Source organism: Sarcophilus harrisii, chromosome 3, assembly GCF_902635505.1.
Source record: "Sarcophilus harrisii chromosome 3, mSarHar1.11, whole genome shotgun sequence".
Taxonomy (NCBI): Eukaryota; Metazoa; Chordata; class Mammalia; order Dasyuromorphia; family Dasyuridae; genus Sarcophilus; species Sarcophilus harrisii.
This window is the reverse complement of record NC_045428.1, coordinates 481,401,590-481,421,200: the sequence shown is the minus strand read 5'-3', so window position 1 is coordinate 481,421,200 and position 19,611 is coordinate 481,401,590. Positions and strand designations below refer to the sequence as shown.

The following is a 19,611-nucleotide window of genomic DNA, read 5'->3' as shown; positions in this document are numbered from 1 at the left end:
GGCCATTTGAGGTGTCAGTGCTCAATTTGAAAATTTAAGAATGGGTTCTAAAAAGCCAGCTAGAATGTGTTTCAGGACACTTCTGATATACTAGAAGTAGATTTAAACCTGTGCCTCCTCTCTGAAAATCCTCCTGTTGATTCTAGTAATCTCTACTTTGCAATTTTATTATAAAATAAATGTACTGCAATATACTACCCAGATTTTATTTCATCATGTTTTGGGAGAAACTGAATTTTCTCAAATTGTTTCACAGAGTTTTCTTCAAACTAAAAAAAATTTTTTTTTTTGATGTGTTCAGAATTCTTCATTCTCCAAGAGGCAACATAGTTCAGGAAATTCTCTTTTTATTTAATAATGTGTAATTTTTGAATTCTCAAATTTAGGATTACTTTCAATACATTTTCTAAGACTAACACTTCCCAGTAAATCTTCCTCTTATGCTAATAGTATGGATTCCTGAGTCATTTTACCTAAGAAACAGAAATCTTATTCTAGTAACTATTAACCGCCAATCCTTAGGTTACTCTCCTTTTCTTTATCAGTGAATCCAATTCCTGGCTTGCAGTCTCTCTCTCTCAACCCCAACACCTACCTTCATACTAGAGGACAGATGCACTACTATTCCCTCAAACACAAATTTCCCTAATTTTTCAATGTACTCATTTCCTATAATCTATTGTTTTACTCTACCTCAGCAAGACCCAAAGAGGTAGCAATCTTACACAAATGTTCAACTTCTGCAAAATTCCTTTATCATATCATAATCTTGCATCATTCTACTTTTTACTTTGTCTTATGATCCCTAAGCCTGTTCCTCATGTTGTTTAGTTCTTTCCCAGCCTATCACTTCTTTATTGACGATAATATTTTTAATCAGGAAAACAATATGCTTTGCTCCAAATTAAAGTCTCTTGCCAATAAGTCCTATCACCAATAAAGCTAAACAACCCTCAACTTTCCTACTCTCACTATCCCCGTCCTTTTATATGCTAGTGAAAGGAGACAGAGAAAATCACTAAACTATGTTGACTGGATCTATTACAAATTTGTTACTTAATTTTTATTGGGCACTCCTTGTGGAAAAGCAATCCTTTTACTTTCTCTTTAATCAAATTAAATATCTGTTTTCCAACATTTTTCATTCCTTTTCAAGCCATTCATGGTATACACACCCCATTCCTTGCAGCTGACAATCTTGTCTCACATTTCATTGAAAAAAAAGAATAAGGTCATTCACTGAAATCAGCTCCTTCTCTTTGTCTCACATCAGATGTCTTTTCACATTTTTTTTTTTTTTAACCTCTGTAAGAGGCTGAAGATTCTAGCCCTCCTTGAAGGATGTCTCTTTTCCTTGCCAAGGCAAACACCTGTATATGTTTCCTTAATCCATTTCTCTCCTATATTTTCCCATAGCTTACTTTCTCTATTATCCCTACTTTCTCACAGATATTCAATTTCTTCCCTATCTATTGGCTGTTTCCCAGATGTCTAAAACCATGCACATACCTCTTTCAACCTAAAAATAAAACAAAAACTCAATCATTTCACTTCTACTAGCTATCAATTTTCTTTTCTTTCATGGTTAAACTCTTTAAGAAAGCTTTCTAAAACTGGACCCTCCATTTTTCTCACTTCGTTTATTTTTTTGATCGTCTCTTATCTAGCCAACTGGAACCTCCATTTTTCTCACTTCGTTTATTTTTTTGATCGTCTCTTATCTAGCCCAAACTGCAAATTCAGCAGCTACTCATGAGCCTGACTCCATTGCTCATTACAATGAAGATTTAATAACTTCTGTTTCAGACCTGGGCTGGTTCATCCTTGCTTAGACATCTTGGTGACTCCCAACTTTTAAAAAATCACCATATTGGCACTGGAATTAGTAGAGATACCTGAACTGCTTTTTTCCTCTTTTGAATTCCTGAAGTCCAATCTACCAGCCTCAGAGACTCTAGTAGCAGGGACTACAGGCATATGAACATCACACCTGGCCATCTCACTGACCCCTCTGCAGTATGTTTTCTTGACCTCATCATTCAATCAAAACTGTTCTCTTGGAAGTCATTAATGATCTCTTAATCACCAAATCTATGATTGCTTTTCCATCATCATCCTTCTCAATCTTTTACTAACCTTAGATACTTTTGGTCATTTTTTCCCCTAATACTCTCTCCACTCTAAATTTAGATATTCTAGATTTAAACTGCTCTTTCTCTTCTTGTCTGATTGTTTCTTAGTATCTTTTGCTGGATTATCCTCCAGGTCATGCCCACAAAGGATGGTGTCTGTCCTGATTCCTCTACTCTTGGTGATTTTATCTGCTCCCATTGATTTAATTATCATCTCTATGCAGATGATTCTCAAATCTACTTAATCATTTTAAAATCTCTCTTCAGAGTTCCTCTATTATCACCAACTACTTATTGGATATTTCAAAATAGAAATTGGTTTTTTTCACTATTTGCTTTCTGAAGTTAATTCCAGAGCATTCCTTGGGTCCCAAGCCAAAGGGCAGTAGATTTCTATGTTGACAGGATATTCTAGTCAGTTTGTTATTGAGCTTATGGTATTGAGCGCAGTAATTCAAAGAACTGAACTGGGTCATAGTTGATCTTAGAATACATTTGTCAATGGTATCAAATAGAAATTGGGACCATTAAACCATTAATAAGAATCCCTGCTATGGCATATAGACTCAGAAACTGACATGTCAACATTATGTAATGTTAATCTTTTTTTAATTGTTAATCTTTATTTATTAAAATTTATTATTTTATTAATAAATTTATTATTTATAATAATAATTATATATTAGAATAATAATAAATTAAAAAATTAAAATTTATTAAAAAAAATTAACATAAAAATGTTCATCTTTATTTATTAAATATTTCCCAATTACATTTAAGTCTGGGTGCCAGCCTTGGTCCTGTGTTTGACACCTCTAGAATTCGTTTGTCAATGACCTGAACTAACTTAAAAAAATTTCCTCTCAGAAGCTGTCAGGCTAGAAAATTTGCATCTAGGAAAGCTCATTATTGACTCATTATTTAAAATAGAAATTTCATGCCCTTATTTTTTTATTTATTTACAAGAATGATTGAATACTGTTCATATTTTTTTAGATATATATTCATATGAATTCATATATTTTTAGAAAATTTGTTAATTTTGATCGTGCAAAACTCTCATTCAGCAAGGTCAGCAGCTCTAATGAAGGGCAAAGAATCTTGTAAAAGCAACACGGAGTAAAGTGAAATAGAAAGAACTATGTCCTCCTCCTCCATTTATTTTTTGGAGACTGGGTAAAGATTCCTTCCCTAAAGGATTCAAGTATAGGCGTTCCATTCCAATAAATCCAAGTCCGATATATGGGACTTGAGACCATGGTCACGGGCTTTTCCTTTGGGTTCGTTCCGCTCCTTTATTCTGAGGTTTGTCTCCCCCTCCAGTTTTACTCGGAGATATATCCAGGCCCTCTTTTCCTTCTCTCCTCAGCAAAGAGCCCGGGTCATAGGAGACACTTGGCTGCTTTTACCTCGTTTAAACCCAACAGATTTGGAAATCGCCGGGGACCAATCCCCGTCGAGAGCTTCGGTGATGGACAGCGGCGTGCACCAAAGAGAGAGCGCAGAAGTGGCAATAACGAATTCTGGTGCTGCAGCATTCCTGAGAAAGAACCCGGGGACCAGTTTGTGAGTTCGATTCCCATTGTGACGCTAACCTTGGGGCGGGCAGATCAGCCAGAATGACAGCTCTTTGTGAACCAATGGCTTAACGACATCGCCTGAGTGGCAGCGGTCTTCACCTATAGAGACACTGGAAAGGTGGAGCGGGGCGGGCAGAAGGCGGCTGTGTAGGAGAGGAAAGAGGTGGCATAATTTATTTATTTTCTTAGTGGAGAAGTTCCGGAGGTGCAGGTGGGGCCGCAGGTGAGTGTTTCCCGCGAGGGGGAAATTTTTTCCCGTGCAGGTGGAGGCCGGGGAGGGGCGCGGCTTTGCTTAGCAGGTGAGGCGGCAGCCCCGGCCCCAGCCCTAGCCCCAGCCCGTGCTTGAGGCGCTGTGCATGGCCGCGGAGCTCCTCCTCTCCAAATGGAGGGTAACCTCGCCGCAGAGAGAGAGAGGGGGGCGGGGGGGGAAAGGGGAGCCTCAGTCTCCGGGAGTCATCATAATCTCTCAGGGAGGGAGACCCGGGGTCCTCCGCCCTGGCTCGGCCGTGATCCTATTCCCAGCCCCTTCGCCAGGCCGGCCCCGGGGCTGTGTGTGAGAGACGATGCAAAGCGCCGGTGAAACACTCAGAGCCCCATTCATCTCCCCGCGGAGAAAAAAAAAGGCCGGGGGTGGGGGAGGGGCGTGGAGGAGGGGCGGCGTCGGAAGGGGGATGGGAGGAAATCCTAGCTGCCTGGAAAACCAGACCATTCCTTCCTGCGCTTAATAACGGCGGGTAACTAGCGGAAAGTGGTTGGGAGAAGATGTGTATGAAGTCTCTGCCCCTGGCAGCATCCGGGCGAATCACTGTCCTCATCTCTAGGGGTGACCTGCAGGATTGCTTCCCTCTTTAAGCCCGACTTTGTGCTTTACTATCCAGTGTCGGCTCCTTCCTCTCGCATCAGGTTCCCGATACTCCCAATTGCTCTTTTCCTTTGGCCTTGTAGTCAATCCTTTATAAACAAAAACGACAGTACCCCCTCCCCCAAAAAAAAAAAAACATCTAAAACCCAAACTGGACCAGACGTCTTCTCTCCTGCTTCACTGCTTCAGTCCGATGGAATTCACCCCAGCCAGCAGCCTGGCCCGGGATTAAATTGTTTCCAGCTAGAAATTCTGCTGAGAAAACCTGGTGCCATGACAGCGCTACTTCTCCCTTTTCTGACAAGTCTCCCTTACATCACTGGGCCAGTACCTCAATTTTCAGTGACCATAAACGGCATCAATTTCCCCCTCCCCCCCATTGCAATTAATCTTATGTAAGAATACAGGAGTGAGCAAAAATTACTTACTAGTCTGTTTATTTTGGTGTTTTTTTTTTTCTCCTGGATTTAACATCTGTAGTTATTTTCTTGTAGCTGTAGCTTAACCAATGCCTTTTAAAAATCTTTTGAAGAAATGCTACCAGCCAGAATTTCCTGCCGTTTCTTCAAATCATCGAATTCTCTCAACTGTCCATTCATTTTCAAGTAATTGTGCCTTCAAAAACTGTCCCAAAGTGAAGGTTCCAGTGCTTTTCCATTCAGCCTTCAGAAAAAATGAAGTCACTTTGCTAGGGAATATTTCTGTAAGGGACAATGGTAAATAATTCTTTGCCATCATTTGTCACTTTGAAGAGATTTAAGAGTAATTTCTTGGATTTTTTTGGGGGGGGGGAGAAGGGTAAGGATAAGAAGTAGTTACTGGGGAAGCAGCGACGGAAAATACTGATTCCCTTTTCAATTAGGTATTAGAATTTAAAAACACATTAGTGGCATATTAATGCTGTACTCAGAAGTCTTTCATCTTTTCATGCATTAAAAAATTGGTAGGCAAGGGACTCAGTGGCAGAATCCTACCTAGTCAATTATTGGGAAGAGAACTGGAAGGGAATAATCAAACAGAAATGGAAGGATAAATGTACCAAAGCAGAATTTCACATAATGGTTGAGGCTCATAACCAAGATTCCAATATTACATTAGGGAGCAGGTTGGATAATTTTCTTCAAAGATTCTGGGCCAAAACTTTGAGGAGGCTGAGATGGCATCGGGTTCTGCAAATGGTAAGTACTTGACAAATCAGAAAATAAAATTTAAAAATAGTAAATATTGTCATACTTAGAAGCAATTCTATCTTCATTTAATTTTGAATACAAAGAACAACAAGATATGCAGTATAGATAGATAGATATCAATATCTAACTATCTATCTATATATATCAAGTCCACAGATTTGAACAACTTTTAGTAAATTATTCAGGGGTTATGTTTTACATTTCTGTTGGAAAGGCTTCTGATTTATGTGAACTGAGGTTTTTGAATTTTTAGTACTTCGAACTCATTGCTGGCAGAATGAGATAAAATATTTGAATTTTAAGAAATGTGAACATTTATAGATCTTAGTCTTGGGCAACTAACTAATCTAAGTATTTTTAAAAATGAAATTATTATCATGTAAGTCTTGTAAGCCCCTGCCATTCTGTAAGCTTGAAATCCTCCCTCTTCCCCATCCTGTGCTTTCCATTGTTCCAATCTTCACCTATAAAAATTCTATTAATTGCTCAAAGCAAGTATCACCTCTTGAACAAAGATATATTGAATAAATGATAAGGATGAGGGTCAACCAATGAATAGCCTGTTTGCTCTACTGTTATCCTGGAAATGTCATGAGCAAACAAAGAAGATTTCTAACATATTGGGTGAACCCACTGTGGCAAACTTATGGATAAATTTGGACAAAAAACTCAAAGGATGAACAAGTGTGGATGTCTTGTAAATCTACGTTATTGGAAGTATTGTTCACAGATCCATTTGAGTTATTTTAGTGCACCACATGACCAAGAATCTTTCTCAAAATGTAAAACTTAAGATGGTCCTATAGCCTAGAATTAGCATCCTTGATAATGACAGACATCATGTCAGTGGTTAGATTAATAGCCTTGGGGTTAGGAAGACCTGAGTTCAAGTCCTGCCTTTGGTACTTATTGGCTTTGTGATCTGGGGAGCAAATCTTTTAGCCTTTCAGTGTGACACATATAACACATAAAAACATATAATAGTTTTTAATTTAGATCTACATTGTTAGTTTCCTACAGTGATGAATCACAGATTTGGACACCCTGTATACCTCCAAATAATCAGGACTTTATTTCATCTCATAGTCAGCTTTGTTTGAAAAGAATAAGATTAAAGCTAATGGCTCATTGACAGACTAATCTGTTTGCTACAGGAATTTCCCACATAGATGTAGTATGCTGCTGGTATATTAACTGTATCCTAGATTTTCTTTTTTGGCTTGTAATTAAATGTTTTCTTTATGTATCCAACCCAGTAGTGATGTCAAATAAGCATCACTAAACATTTTCACTCTTTTCTGGTTAGATAGCTTATTTTACTTAAAACATTCCCATTTAGTATAAAGCATGATATATCAGAATGAGTGTTGCTTTTTCTTGTGGACTTTCTCAAGTCAAGAGATGCCTAAGTTGAAAAACTAGCACTGATACTTCCTAGCTAAATAAAACATCTAACCTTTTCAGATTTATTTAAATGTATGTAAAATGGAAATAATTCTTCCAGTACTCTTACTACAATAACATTGTTAGGTTAGTTTCAATATAATTTCAAATGCTATATATATCAGCTGTTTGATACCTATAAGTGATATGAACTCAAGCAAGAGATAACAAATGTATAGCTCAGTTCTGGTCTGGTTTCCATGTAATGTTAAAAAAAAAAAAAAGTATCCAGATTTGGTAGTTGTTTGGAGGATTTATAGGAAGACAAGGATGTCTTGGAGGATTGGAGGACATACCTATATTGAGGGAAATCATGAATTTATTCAAGTGATAAAAATTAAAAACACTTCAAGAAACCAGTTTTGATAACTATAAGATGTTTTATAACCCTAAGAAAGGAGGGACAGGAAGTTTCACTGTGATATGTAACAGATATCCTGTCTGCAATGAAATACTTTTCTGTTACTTAAAGAAAAGACTAACTTTATTCATTTGATTTTCTGTTTATTGGTCTCCTTGTTTTAGATACTGCTTAGGTAATTATAATCAGTAGACTTTGTCAGTACAGTAATTAATTTTGCTCAAAATGGTTGTTCATCCTCAGTTTGTATCAGATCTGCTGGATTTTGCAATGTTTATTTTCTGGGATAGCGGCAGAATGGTTTATTGGGTATCTGGATGTAGAGTCAAGATCTAGCTTCAAATCTTGTCTCCGGTGCCTAATAGTTTTGTTTTGTTTTGTTTTGTTTTTAAATAAATAGGTCAGTTATCCACATTTTGCCTCTGATTTATCTACTAACCTAGGATTTATCTACTAAGTCATGTGTTGGTTACCATACATACTTTATGTTGATTTTTTTGGTATTATCAAACAATAATCCATTTATTGTCAGGCTGATGCCAGGCTAGGTGCTAGGAACATAAGAAGAAAAATATTAGTCACTACCCTCAAGGAGTTTATTACATATAAATGGTATAGATATAAAAGTATATATGATACATAAACATATGTAAAGGATTTCAAAGGAATGGATGGGATGGGGGATTACTAAAGAATCAGAAAAAGCTTCATGTAGTATACTTGAGTTTTGAAGGAAATTAGAGATTCTGGGATATATTGAGTAGGGACTTCATTATTGGCATGGAGGAGGATGGTGTGGATAAAATTGTTGAGACCAGAACAACCTAGAAACAGAAATTTAAGAAGCAACAGGCATTTATTGAAGTATGGCCCACCCATACCAAAAGAACAAAAGGACAGAGCTTCTATAGATTTCGTTTTAGACTGGAGGCGAATTCATTTTAGTCTGGAGAATATGGGGTATTTCTTTATTGGACTAAGCTTATTGCTGGGGTTTTACAGGGTAGGAGTAGGGGATGTCAAGGAATTCTTTATTGGATAGGGCTTGTTGCTGAGGCTAGTAACAGGAAAGATTCTTTTTCAGGTTTGCTCTCTTTAGGAGTTAGGCCCTTTCTGGATATTTACTGTCTTCTCAGCAGAAAGGAAGGGTAAAGAGCGTGAGGATTATAATACAGAGAGAAGATAGACTGCAGACAAAATGGAGTTGCTTTAGCGCTCTCAGCTATTCAACAGTGAGACTGTTCATTTTACCTTTGCTTCTTTTGAATTCTGCCTCTTCTCTCCCCTGCCACTGCTCCCACCTTGCTGCAGGCCCTTATCACTTCCACAGTTTGTCTATCACTATTGCAGATCAGTCTGATGTTGGGTCTGTCAGCAGCAAACCTCAGCCTACCCCAGTTTACCCTTCACTCAGCTATGAAAATTACTAACCTGCTCTGGCCCATCTTTTCAAAACCCATGTATTTTGTATTTCCTACTTAGCCCACAATCCATTGACACTAGCTTTCTTGCTATTATTTATTCAACATATTCGATCTTCCAACTCCTGGCATTTTCACTGACTGTTCCCTGTACCTGGAATTTGATCTTCACTCATCTCTGCCTTCTGGTTTCCTTGGATTTCATTTTTCTTTTGTCTGTTGACTGGCTTGTTGGCAGACTGCAAGGGAACAGAGATTAGAAGCCAAATAATATTTGCAAGAAACAGCAAGAAAGTCAGTTTGGCTAGGAGAAAAAATATATATAAAAGGGAGTCATGTATAATTCAACCAGAAAGATAATCTTGGAGCCAGATTATAAAAGGCCAAACCAAAATATTCATATTCTCCCGTACGACTGCTAAGGAATAACTGAAGTTTATTGAGTTTTGGAATGACAAATTCGTCAGACCTATACTTTAGGAATATTATTCCATATACTGCAGCAATATGGAAGATAGATTGGACAGGAGAGAGACTTGAGTCAAGGAGATCAATTAGGCCTATTTCAGTGTTTCGAGTCATTAATGATAATGAAGATTTGAGCTTGGGTAGTGACTGTGAGTGGAAAGAAGGGGATTATGTAAGGCAGGTTAGGTAATAAAATGGACAAGCCTTGGCAATCGTTTATATATTTGGATTGATGGAACATGAGGAGTTGAGAGCAACTCCAAAATTGTAATTTTAGGTGAGTTAGAGGTATAGTGATACCTTGATGGAAATAAGTTTGGAAGAGGAGTGGATTGTTGGGAAAAGATAGTGAGAGTTCTGTTTTTAACATATTCTGTTTGAGTTCCCTATAAGACATCCAGTTTGAAATGCCAAGTGGCTCAGTATTTTCTGATATATTTTCTTCCATTTAAATTAGTTTTAGTTCCTATGCCAATTCCAAATGAACAAATCTGGCAGTAGGTTTTCTGTGCGGGTTTTGACTTTATTTTAACATCTCTGTCTTACCTTGTACTTTGGAGAAATGTGCAGCCATTAAAAAAAAATTTAACACAGAATGTGGGTTTTGTAAATTGACCCCACTAAATTGATTTATGGAGGGGCATTGCTGGTACCTGCAGTTGGCAATGGGGAACAAGTCTTTTCCTCTTCTTCCAAAGGAAGATTTGTTGCCGAAAAGAGATTCCAATTTCTTGCCACAAAAGAGTTATTAGTAATGTCTGTACATATAGCAGACTGCTGTGAGGTGTGCACTATCAGGGATCATAAAAAGTACAGAAGCAAAAAAAAAAGCTAGAAACAAAAAACAGTAAAGACAATAATTATTGTCCATCATTCCCAGGAGAAGCTTACCATCTACCCATGGCACATTCCAGTAAATGATGGGATCACCTCAGCTGTATGTATTATTGCCAGAGCGACTTGCAAATTCATCCTCCATCTATTGGGATCACTCCATCTCTTATGCATTGAGAAATTCCACAGTGGTTCTTCCCAGTTATTATCCTCATTCAGTAGCTATGAAATTTAGTTGAACTGTCTCAATTAGACTACTCAGAAAAGCTTCTTATAAGATGAATATGAAGCTTCCTTCAAATTAATTAATTAGACAACACTGGAAACTATAGAACCTTGGTCAAGAGCTTAAATCTCATCTGTTACCTATTTCTCTAAACTGAATTACTATTTCCCCGATTTTTTTTTTCCTTCTCCCCCTCAATTCTCACCTAAACTATGGTCAGAAAGCCATTTTATAATGCCTTACTTTAGCATCACTGCTGCCCTCTTCTTTCAGCAATTTTTCTCCCTAATGGAATTCATACTTTGTGTTACCGTTTCACTTGTGTATTATTTTATGTTATAGTTATTTGTCTCAGCCAATTCCTAGATTGTGAACTCTTTGAGGCAGGGACTGTGCCTTATACAAATTGCATGGGATATAGTAGCTCAGTATTATTAAACGGGTAACTAGTAAATATTTGAATAAAAAAAAAGAAAGACAAGAAAGCCATTTTACTTCATAGGATCTAATAACCTCCTGGGTTTGTGTTCCTTCCTCCAGGTCCCTACTTTTTACACTTGGGATGGATTTGGAGAGACACCACAGCATGTAAAAGAGACTAACTTCAACAGAGCAGAAGCCCTCCTTTATGCAAAATAGCACTTTGATGCTGGCAAAATAATTGAGATATGGTTAAACTTGGTTGACTTTGATCTATATCAAATAACCCTTATATTCCTTCTCACTCCCCAATGAACACATCATAACGTGGTCTCTAATTCTGTCCTCTACATTAAAACAAAACAAAACAAAACAAAAAACTTCCAGAAAAGAATATTTTAACCTGTCTTGCTAACAGTTTTCTAGTCTTTGGCCACCTTTAATGTCAGGAAAATTTTCCTTAACACTAATGATTAATTCCTTACAATCTTGCCTAACAACTAACATTGAGATTCTTCAAGATGAATCCTTGTACCTTTCCAGAGTAAATAGTATTACTTCATATTTGGGATTTTGTTTGTTTGCTGCTATCCCTGCTACTGTTACTCCTCTTATTGTCTAGGGCACATGTTATTCTTGGTTTTAATTCCAACCCTTTACTCATTTTTCCTATTCTACTTTGAATACTTCAAGTTTGGCATATCTGTTTTAGGTGGCATAGAGCAATAGAATGGATAGTAATATATTTAGCAGTAACAAACATAATGGGAGAAGGTTGCTTAAAGCTTTTTATATGATGATCTCTTTTTACTAATTTTTTTTTCTTTCACAAATAATGAAGAATTTGGTGTTCCTAAAATGTCTGGCTAATTCAAAATGATGTTGGTGTAGTTTTGTTTTGTTTTGTATTTCATAGTCCTAGAAATTATAGATGAGTTTGTTAAATCATCTTGCTCATTCCTCAGAGGCTGGTTCATAATTGCTCTGTAATGTACTTTTAGAAAGCTGTTAGCTTGAGTAGTATGATTTTAAATAAAAGTGAAACAATCTCTTAACATTTTAGTTTCTCCTCATCTACAAAATTAGGGTGTTATCTAGTGGTTTAGACATTATAGATTTTATTTTTTGTTTCTAATCTTCATCCTATTACTTTAGCTCAAACATTCTAGGAAGAAAAGTATTTTTAAAATAACAGCAGAAAATATGGATAATAATAGCCAATAGTTTCTTCTCCTCTCTCCTCTATCCTCTCTTCTCTTTCCTCTCTCCTCTCTCCCTCTCTCTTCTCTCTCTCCTCTCTCCTCTCCCCTCCCCCCTTGCAATTGGGGTTAAGTGACTCCCCCAGGATCACTCAGTTAAGAAGTGTTAAATGTCAGGTTGGATTTCAACTCAGCTCTTCTTGACTCCAGGGTTGATGTTCTTTCCACTGCACCATTCAACTGTCCCTCCAATAGTTATTTATTATAGAATGTTATAAGAAACACAAAAGTTATAAAGACCTGTCTACTTGATAGTTCAAATCTTGTTATCTGCTTATATTTTAAATCATGACACCCTTTAATGATGTTTTGGTATTTAGGCTCCAAAGTTTTGACCTAAAGAGTGATACAGTAAAAAATGCTTTAAAATTATTACCTAAGAAATATTTTAAACTTTTTAAAAATATATATATATTTTAATTGACTAAGCCAGAGGTTCCCAGACTTTCTTGGCTTTCATTACTCTGCCTCAGAATTTCTTTCCTGGTAGGTAGCCAAAAGAAATACCTAACAGTTACAGTTATTAAATATGTCCAAACAGCTTAATAAGTAGGATTATTGTAAAGTGAATTCATGTTCAGGAAATCATGCCCATGATTTAGACTAGATGGTCTGAGGGTCCTCCCAATTCTGATTCTTTGAAAATAGTAAATGATTTAAAGCTACTATGAATTCAGTAATGCTTTTAAATGAATTTGCATTATAATCATATCTTTATACAGTTGAAAAATAATACATATTTATCTAGCCTATAGAATATGTATTTGCGTGTGTGTGTGTGTGTGTATGTGTTTATGTATGAATTTTCCAGGTCAATTCAAGAAACATGTCACCAAGTATGTGACACTATGCTGGTTTTGGAGATATAAAGAGACAAGAATAAGATGGTCTTTGTCCTCAAGGGAGCTCATATTCTACTTCTGTTAAACAGTACAATATGGGAGGAGTTACAGGTTAGAGATTTGATTTGCTGGCATAGCAAAAATAGCAGAGCTGTTTGTCTTTTCCTTCTCCAGCTTATTTTACAAATGAAGAAATTGCAACAAATAGGGTTAAATGACTTGTTCAGGGTCACACAGTAGTAAGCCTCTGAGTCTAGATTTGAACTTAGGAAAATGAGTTTTTATTACTCCAGGCATGGAACTGTATTCACTGTGCCACCTAGCTTTCATTCTTGCTTATTCCAAATATCCAGGGTACAAAAGGCATAGTATGTAGTTTAAGAGTTCTAACTTTGTTTTTACTCTGTAAACTGTACAGGGTGAAAGTAAAACCAGTAGTAATGAATATGACCTCTTACTATTTACCTTTTTCTCCATTAGAATAATGAATTGCCCTAGAAACTTAAGGAAAACCTTTCTTTCATCCTTTAATGATGTACTTAAAAAAGAATCTACCCATTGTTGAGAGTTTATATTAAGGATTTTTGTCCCATATTACATTATGAAATGTATTTTAACAACACTGTTTTTAACCTCATTTGTTTTCCTGTATCGCTGATCCCTGGCCCTGTTTTAAGGCTGTTGTGAAATTTTCAAAAGAAAAGCAATTGCAAGTCACTTTAATGATTCATGAAGATAAAGTACAATTATATGTTCTACAGAACTTTGTGTGAATGTGTTAGGGACCTTACAAAGAGAAAAGAGAAGGAAGTCAGAAAATCAAATTGTTAGAAAACTCTAAAGACATCAAGAATTATTGAATATACACACGTAACATACAACGATATATGTATATGTACATTACAGTGTATATGAGATATATGAATGTTTATGCATTTTTACATTATACATTTATGAGATATATGTATTATACCTTTTTACAGCCACATATGAAATATGTATATATATGCAAATATATGTGGATATATATGATGTGTGTGTATCTATCTAGGTAGATATATAAATATATGAATATATTTTGGTGGGAAGAAAAGGATAGGAATTCAAATGGAATCACTGATCTTTAGTATAGGAGTGAGCATTTGATCAAAAGGTGAGGAATCTCTTTTATAACGCATAATATTTATTTTTTTATACTCATCAAATTTTTTATGTTGGTTTTAAAAATTTTTAGTGTGCCATGAATGCAATGTGACTTAGTAGATATAGGTCCAATGTTGTAATTAAGTTGACTCGAGTGTACTTCTGACACATACTTGCAGTTTGACCATGAGCAAGTCAAAACCCTCAGGAAACCAAAAAAAAAAAACAACCTTGATTTTTAGGCAAATAGCCCATTGTTAGAGAAAGTCTTAGAAAGAGATCTGGAATTGGAATCAGAAAATCTGGATTTAAGGTATAACTCTGTACTTAACCATGATCACATGGTTACCTATGATCACATAGGGGAGTTAGGGATTTGGTGTTTTAATAATTTGTAAAAATGGGAATGAAAATGCTTGTACTATCATCGTTATAAGACTACTGTGAGAAAAGTGCTCAGTAAATAAGAAACCACAGTGTAACTAAATGTGCACTGTTATGTTAGTTTCCATTGGTGGTTTAAGATTTTTCTTACTGTTTTTTGGCCATTCCTTTTCTGAAAACTTAGTTTAAACACCACAGTACTAAAGAGGACTTTGACGTTATAGTATCATTTCAGCCTAAATACAGTAATAGTTGTTCAGAATTTATTCCATATGAAGTTAAGTTTTCAGGTTTGTTTTCTCTGATAGGGCCTGAGGGCAGGGTAAGAATGGAAGAAGGATTAGACTTGTGCTTTTATTGATAAAGGGAACTTCTGGTGAGGAAATTTTCTTGCATATTGCAGATCCATTCTGCCAGATCTACAATTTAAAATCTAAGGATTATCTGGGTCACTGAGAAGTTAAATGAATAATCCTGGATCACAAATTCAGTAGTACATAACAGACCTTTCTAATTCCAAGGCCAAGGCTACCCACTGCTAATAACTCCTCCTATTGAAACTTCCAGTATACCCCTGAAATTACACTGTAAATTGAAGTATTAAAAAAAGTGTTTCTTTCTCTTCTCAGTGGCCAGTTTTGGAGTAATGATTCTTTGTTTTTGAACAAAGTTTATTAGGTGAAGTATGTACCACATGCATTGGAAATTGATTTGGATTTTTTGATTGATTTTTTTTTTTCTTTTTACTCTTTTCCCCTTTAGGATCCAACCTATACTTCTAGCTGAGTAGAAAACTATAATTTTAAAACAAAGTGCCAACTAGGGATTGTTTTTGGTCCCTGAAATTTCTAGGCATCATTCAGTACTTTTACATTGACAATAAAAATTGTATTCAAGTTGGAAAAATGAAGCAGTTGAAAAGAAAAAGGAAAAGCAATTTTAGTGTTCAAGAAACTCAGACTCTTTTGAAAGAAATTAGTAAGCGGAAAGATATCATATTTTCCAAGCAGCTCAATACAACAATTAATGAGATGAAACGGAAGGCTTGGGAAGAGATTGCTGAGTGTGTGAATGCTGTGGGGGAGGGAGAACAAAGAACGGGGACTGAGGTGAAAAGGCGATACCTTGACTGGCGAGCACTTATGAAGAGGAAATGGTTGAAGGCGAACATAAAGCTTGTGGGCTCTGGCTACCCCATTTCATCACCAGATTTCAATGACTCTATTACCGAAGAGTTGGATGAAAAGATTTTATTTCCAAATGAGTCAAATTTGGATTGGCAAAATACAGCTGATTTCAAGGAAGCAGGTGGGTCCTTAACAGAAGTCAAAGAGGAAGAAGAGGAAGAGGAATTGAAGGGTCCACAGCATTTTGAAGTAAGTGGCTAGCTTGGTTTTGTGTGCAGTGCTAATGTGTAGTCTTTCCTTGACTTGAGAACAATATATGTGTATGTATGTATATATTTGTGTTTGTGTGTGTGTGTGTGTGTGTATATATATATATATATATATATATGTAATGCACACATGCACAAATACCTTTATATATGCACAGAAACATGTTTCCTATGGTAGTCTTGAGGTTTTGATTACAGCTTTTTAAAAAGTGAGATGGATGTGTATGCTTTGACATGTAGGGAATTTTAGCATGCAATTTTATTTTGTGTGGCTAAGCAATCCAGATTTTAAAGAGTATTGGGAATTAAAGTGCTTTTGCTGAAGTTGCAAATAAATACTTTAAAAAGTCCTCTTTTTTTTCTTGCAGTTTGAAATGGAAGAGGAGGAGGAAGCAATGTTATCTTCCGTGGTACCAGATTCTAAGAGGGAAAACGAGCTTGATGATTTCCCCCACATCAAAGAATTTGGTACTCTTTCTTCAATACAGCCTCAGTCTACCTATGATGATTCCTATTTACTTATAACCTTGGAGAAACAGAAGCTTGAGATAGAAAAGCAACGGCTAGATATCGAGGCAGAAAGGTTACAGATAGAAAAAGAACGCCTACAAATTGAGAAGGAACGGTTATGGCATTTAGACATGGAGCATGAAAGACTCCAAGTAGAGAAAGAACGTCTGCAGATTGAAAGAGAAAAATTGAGGTTACAGGTTGTCCATTTGGAGAAACCTGCTTTGGAAAATGATCTTGGCCAAGCAGAAAAAAACATTCTGCAGCCTCTGGATTTAGAGACTGAGAAATTGAAACTTGAGAAAGAACGCTTGCAACTGGAAAAAGATAGGTTGCAGTTTTTGAAGTTTGAATCTGAGAAGCTTCAGATTGAAAAGGAACGCTTACAGATAGAAAAGGAACGACTTCGTATTCAGAGGGAGGGACACTTGAAATGAATTTTCTAAGTTTCCATTAGTAATGGATAGCTTCATGTAAAGGTTTATAAGTCATAGGTAGGATTTCTCTAAATCAAGTAGCAACAAGATAGTTGCTTTTTTTTTTTTATTTTAGCTGTTTTTCTGTCAGTGTATTTAAAATAAAAAAAAAATGTGGTAGGCAATAACTCATTGTGACTAAGTAGTACATATTTTATGTGATATAGCTTTTTCACCATAGGAAAAATGAATGTGTTATTCTCTTCCATTCAGTAATGTTACATAGAATGTTGTGTGATATGTGTCCAGGATTCATAAGCACCTTCATGTTTAGGCTAATTGTATAATTTCAATATTATATTAACTTTGCTCCTAAAACTACAGACAGGTGAAATAAATTCACATTGGTTATTTGAATGACCAAAACATTAAATATTAAATATGTAGAAATGTGTAGTTATCTTATAGTGTATTGAATGATAATAATCCTTTTTCCCTCACACAACACTTCAGTTCATAAACAGCCATTTAAGACTCAGCAGTTCAGGAATTGTTAGGGATTTACCTAAAATAAATCACATTTGAAGACTGTTCAATTTATCCTGATGACTTTGGATCTTTTTGTCAGTATCAAACCTGTGTAGACACAGCTGCAGAATTAGTCCCCTTTCTTCTTGAGTCCTACAAAAAACTATCTTCTCTATGTTAACAAAAAACTTGAACAAGTAAATGAGTGAGCATGATAGAAATTTTGCAGTTGTACGTGAGTTTAAATCCTGTGGCAATTTTTAGGCTTTTAAAAAATGGAGTTGTGGGGAGGGGCATACTTTTTAAGACAAAATGGATTTCTTCCTTTTGCCCCACTCCAAGGAATAATATTTGTTTCATCAACTCTATTGGCACTAATCACAGGAACTAAGGATTTATTTAAATTGGAGAAAATCCTCTCCTTAATACTGGAGGTGCTTCCTCCATGCTCAGGTCATAACCCCTGCTCCAACCACTGTTGGTGGGTTAGGGTGTAGAGCTATTGCTTCCTGGGCTGGTTCTGGGAATTGAAGTCTTCCATTGATCAATTTAGCACCTTTCATGAGCACTACATTCACTTTAGAAAAAAAAAAAAAAAAAAGGGAGGAGAAGAGAATGGAAACATCTTTCAACTAGATCTTTTGTATTTTCTGTTTTGTACAACTGAAGCCTAGCACTTAATTCATCTCACACATTGAGAGAACTTGACTGGCTGTGTATTTGCTCCTTATGAAATCCAGAGTGGCTTGCTGATGTGTAAAACTAGAACATATGCCATAAGTTACACATATATAGGTTATATGTGTATAGGTATATTTGTACTTCCTGACTCTGCAAATAGTGTTATTTTTCTATTGTTAAGACAACCACTTCTGCCATAGAAATAAATTTACTTAAACTGATGGAGTATGGTTCCGTTATTTCAAATAGGGTGCCCAATTAAAGTAAATGGGATTATTTTGCTTGGGACATGGATTTTTGTCTCCTTAAGCATAGAAAAAATAGAGAACAAATGGCTTCTGTTCCTATCATTCAAGAGAATCACAGAATTTTAGAGTTGGAGAGGACTATAAGCACCATCTAGTCCAACCCGCACATGAAATACAATCCTCGATATGACATACCTGTTAAGTGGTCATCTAGCTTGAAGATCTCCAGAGAGGGGGCTAAGGCAGCTCATTCCATTTGGGGGTAGTTGTAATCAGGAAGTTTTTTCTTTTCATCAAGCCAACATTTGCCTCTCTTCCACTTTCATTCATTGCTCCAGGTTTCTCCTCTGAGGCCAAACTGAATCTTAACACTAATGAAAATAACAACACATATCTCCTAGAAGTGTAATGAGGATCAAATAAAATGAGTTTTGTAAAGTGCTTACTTAATAAGTGCTTGTTTCCTTCCTTTTTACTGCTTTTTTCCTAACATCCTTTTTATCTCTTCATTTCCAACTTAGTTTTTGCAAGAATATAAAGTCAAACTGAATCTTTGCAATACTGGATGTTAGAAGAGATAGCCCTATTATTACCTCATTCCTGCTTTTTTTTTTTTTTTTTTTTTTTCCCTATTGAACTCCAATTATTTCCAATTATTTTACCCACTCCTTTAATATCCTCATTCCTGACTTCTGACCTTTGATGATCAGCAGTTATTCTAGAACTACAGCTCAAATGTTTTTGAGAACAGTAATTTATATACACGTGTTGACCCCCTGTTTATATAGTGTACAGTGCTATGTCTTAGTACCTTTTTAAACTGCCTTTATTATTCCTCTTGTATCACTTAAATTGCTCCTCCATAGAAAATGGAAGTCATATGAAAAGAAAAAGATAATTATTTCTTCCCCATCTTTTCCATCCTAATTCCTTACCATGACAACAAATTACAAATGCCTCCTAATTAATTGCCCTACTAAAACTTGGGAATGCTGAATGCTACTTCATTTGAGAGGTGATGAGGCTATAAGGGAAGGAACAGGTGAGTTACCACAAATAAGAACTCAGAAGCTTAACCTTTCTTCTTGAAATAGCCTGCACATTTTCCCTATACTTTACCAATATGATAGCTAGTTGATCCAAATACAGTACTTCTATTATATCCAAATACAAATAACTCATTTGTCTTACTTTCTAAAAAATTAAAAACTAGGTTTAGAAAGATTCTCTTTAGCCCTTGTTTTTTTTATCCCTGTGCACCAGCTCT

General features: G+C 36.0%; 1 protein-coding gene across 3 annotated transcripts; it reads left to right on the top strand.

The window, feature by feature from the left end:
* Window positions 1-3,825: 3,825 nt before the first annotated feature.
* On the top strand, window positions 3,826-18,317 carry MSANTD4 (Myb/SANT DNA binding domain containing 4 with coiled-coils). 3 transcript variants are annotated; one of them, XM_031961087.1, is made up of 4 exons: window positions 3,826-3,935; window positions 5,673-5,752; window positions 15,328-15,941; window positions 16,330-18,317. In XM_031961087.1, the coding sequence occupies exons 3-4, from the start codon at window positions 15,471-15,473 to the stop codon at window positions 16,906-16,908; spliced, it is 1,050 nt and encodes a 349-aa protein (XP_031816947.1). In that variant the 5' UTR covers window positions 3,826-3,935; window positions 5,673-5,752; window positions 15,328-15,470; the 3' UTR covers window positions 16,909-18,317. The 3 variants fall into 3 exon arrangements, with proteins under 3 accessions (XP_031816947.1, XP_031816946.1, XP_031816949.1); XM_031961086.1 differs by lacking the exon at window positions 5,673-5,752 and having other exon boundaries at window positions 3,830-3,935; XM_031961089.1 differs by lacking the exons at window positions 3,826-3,935; window positions 5,673-5,752 and adding an exon at window positions 12,331-13,149.
* Window positions 18,318-19,611: the final 1,294 nt, after the last annotated feature.